General features: G+C 35.1%; 1 protein-coding gene across 1 annotated transcript; it reads left to right on the plus strand.

Moving 5' to 3' along the window:
* Positions 1–8: 8 nt before the first annotated feature.
* Positions 9–3,119, plus strand: LOC115887889 (uncharacterized aarF domain-containing protein kinase 1-like; the record flags this gene model as incomplete). Its single annotated transcript, XM_030907411.1, is given in 5 exon segments — positions 9–212; positions 1,274–1,378; positions 1,429–1,617; positions 1,619–1,656; positions 2,870–3,119. Coding segments are annotated over 5 exon segments (786 nt in total), but the record flags the coding sequence as incomplete, so codon positions are not given.
* Between the last annotated feature and the right edge of the window lie 51 nt (positions 3,120–3,170).

A 3,170-nucleotide genomic window follows, 5' to 3' on the forward strand; every position in this document is an offset into this window, starting at 1 on the left:
AGTCTGTATGCCATAAACGGTCCGCAGAGAAACTGTTGGACCTGTGTTGTGAGAACAAGGGTGTTTATATTAAAGTTGGACAGCACATAGCAGCTCTGGATTATTTATTACCTTCTGAGTATGTACAAACGATGAAAGTGTTGCATAGTCAGGCCCCTAGTACCGAGTTAAAAGACATTTACAAAGTATTGAAAGAGGATTTTAAGAAAGATGTAAGTTACAGCTAGTTTTATATAGATTTATATGTATTATCCCACTTTTGTTGTTAACGCCCATATTTGTAATATTTTTGTACTTGCCAGATATCAAAATCTCTAGAATTTGTTTGTGTGTTGAAAATCTGAAAAAATTGTTTTAAAAATATGTTTGTTTCATGCTGTATTTAATTTATAAAATGTTTTAAAAATCTCCATCTTTTACAAAAAAAGTTAAGAGTAAAACCCCCCAGTATTATACAGGGTATACCAAAAAGTTTGCAACAAATGGTATTTATTTTTATTATGAACAGTAAAGAAAAATATTACACTAGTGATTATTCCTGTTGGATTTACTTTGTTTTGTGTAATTTTAATGATAAAATACTATGTTTTGAATTACTGGAAAAATATCCAAAAAAATTATATTTTTTAAAACCCTGTATAGTATTTTTATGAAGCTTGGTATGATACAAATACAAATACAGGGTGTTTCAAAAAACATGTGCCATCTTTCGTGGGGAAATACCTCACATAAAAATAAGATTTATTTTTTATATTAATATAGGTCCGATTCTGCTTTGTGTCGTAGCTACAGGGTGTTAAAAGCTTAATAATCTTTTGATTTATTATAATTTTCTTCCAAGTACTTTTAGCGATTCGAACGAATTTTTGGGGGTGAAAGTATACAGTAAAGCTACATATTTTAATGCTAAAAAAGTGTCGATAAATTCATCAGGAACGTGCATATGGGTTATTACTGGAATATTCTTCAAAAAAAGCATGTGCGCCACTGACTTTTTTTCTTTTGATATCAAAATTGTGTAAGCCGTTTAATGCCAATTAAAAGTTATCTTTTGATATTGATGAAATAAACGCAATTTTATAAAAATAGAATGAATAAATTAGGTGTATAATATTTTACCTACTTTATAAATTTTACCCTCAAAATTTCATTCGAAACTTTGAGGACTTGGACCTGTGTTGATATGATAAATAAATCTTATTTTTACGTGGGAAATCTCCCCACGAGAGATGGCACATGTTTCTTGAAACACCCTGTATGTAAAATATTTTAGCCATTGGAAATATTTGAATCAATTGACCCGGAACCACTCGGTACTGCATCCCTTGCCCAAGTGCACAAAGCCGTACTCAAAGATGGCGCCACCGTGGCAGTGAAGGTACGATTATTTTTCCTTAATCTGTAGAATTATAAAAGTTATTGAAATAGGTGCAACATCCTTATGTGCAAGGTAATTCTAGAGTTGACATGAAAACGATGGAGTACCTGGTTAAGCCAATGAGTTGAATTCCCGAATTCAAATTCAATGGCTGGTCGACGAGGTCGAAAAAGAACATTCCCCAAGAGTTAAACTTCGCTCAGGAGGGTAAAATGCCGAGAAGATCAGCTCAGATGTTTGAAAGAAAATGTCGACTGGTTGAAAGTGCCGAAAGTTAGGTTTTGTAGAAAATATATAGTTCTTCTCGTGTTATTTTCCTTATTTTTGACATTTGACATCGTGTATAGTAACGCTATGTCTGTTGATATAAATCTTTTGAGGTTACATCGTTACCTAAACAAAGTCACTAGATAATATATAGGTATAGAGTACCCATGATACAAAGAAAACAAGGTATTGTTAAGGTGTATGTGGCGCTAAACTGTATTGCTGGTTGCCGACATAACCGAAACGTGCATTGAGGAACCTGGCGCATTCGCCAGAAAGTAAAAGAATATTACAGAATTCTTTAGAACGTTCCAGAAACACCAGCCATAGAGTATACAAAGCCCGCGCTTGGCAGTTGGACCAGTTTGAAGTTTGAATATACCGCGTTTAAATTATTACGAATCGGACAATTTGGCGAAGGAATTTTCTAATTAGTTAATTGTGTGTTATTAGTATAAATTGTGAGAAAAATAAATTAGTTAAGTATTTTATCGTGAGTTTAAATTAGTGGACCCACGGAATCCGTAACAGTATGATCGATAGCGGCTCCAATTTCGTTCAGTTTGTACAGTTCATACAAAAATATTCATATTGTTCAATTGCCACATTTGCCACTAATAAAGAAGACTTCAAGTTAACGTCTCCTTTTTGCTGCCAGGGCTAATCTGGACGGGCCCTACTTTGTTTACGCGGAATCCGAACCGCTGTCCTCGGCCATATCATGGTCAATGGCCTACCGACTTGGCAAGTGTCTAAATCGACTCTTACTCATGAGATATCCGATCTCATCCGGCCTCGACGAACCGGGCGGCGCGGCGTGCGTGTCAATAGATTTTACACTTTTGCCTTGGACAACAGGACGATACAGAGTTTCGAACCGGTCACCCGTCCATCAGCTAGTATCGCCTTACGTCGCTTAACTTCGGTGTTCTAATGGGAACCGGTGTTTCGACGTAGCTGGGCCGTTGCCCTAAAAAAAAAGACTTAAAATAGGGAAGAATTACGACATAACCTCAAAAGTTATGTCAAATCATTGAGCTTAACATTTGAAAAGTCATTTTCACAGTTATTATGTGTCATTTGACGATTTGAAATTGGCGCTCGGAGATTACCGGTGATTACCGAGAAAAGTTTACACGGAAAAGTTACGCGAGAAGAACTACAATATATCATGAACTTAATAAATATTTTTTTGTATTAACATTTACTAATTTTTATTTTTAGATGGGATATGACAACGCCTAGAGTATTAACAATGGAATTTGTAGAGGGCGGTCAAGTGAACGATCTAAAGTACATTAACGAGCATAAAATAGATCCGTATGAGATATCAAATAAACTAGGAAAATTATATTCAGAAATGATTTTCATCCGTGGATTCGTTCACAGTGATCCGCATCCAGGGAACATTTTAGTTAGGAAGAACGAAAAAGGATCCTGTGATATTATCTTGCTGGATCACGGTTTATATGCTGTAAGTATATGTTCGAAAAAAAACCGATATCACGGTAGCCTTTGAAATTGA

Source organism: Sitophilus oryzae, unplaced genomic scaffold (assembly GCF_002938485.1).
Source record: "Sitophilus oryzae breed Bouriz unplaced genomic scaffold, Soryzae_2.0 scaffold_670_pilon_pilon, whole genome shotgun sequence".
NCBI classification, from domain to species: Eukaryota; Metazoa; Arthropoda; class Insecta; order Coleoptera; family Curculionidae; genus Sitophilus; species Sitophilus oryzae.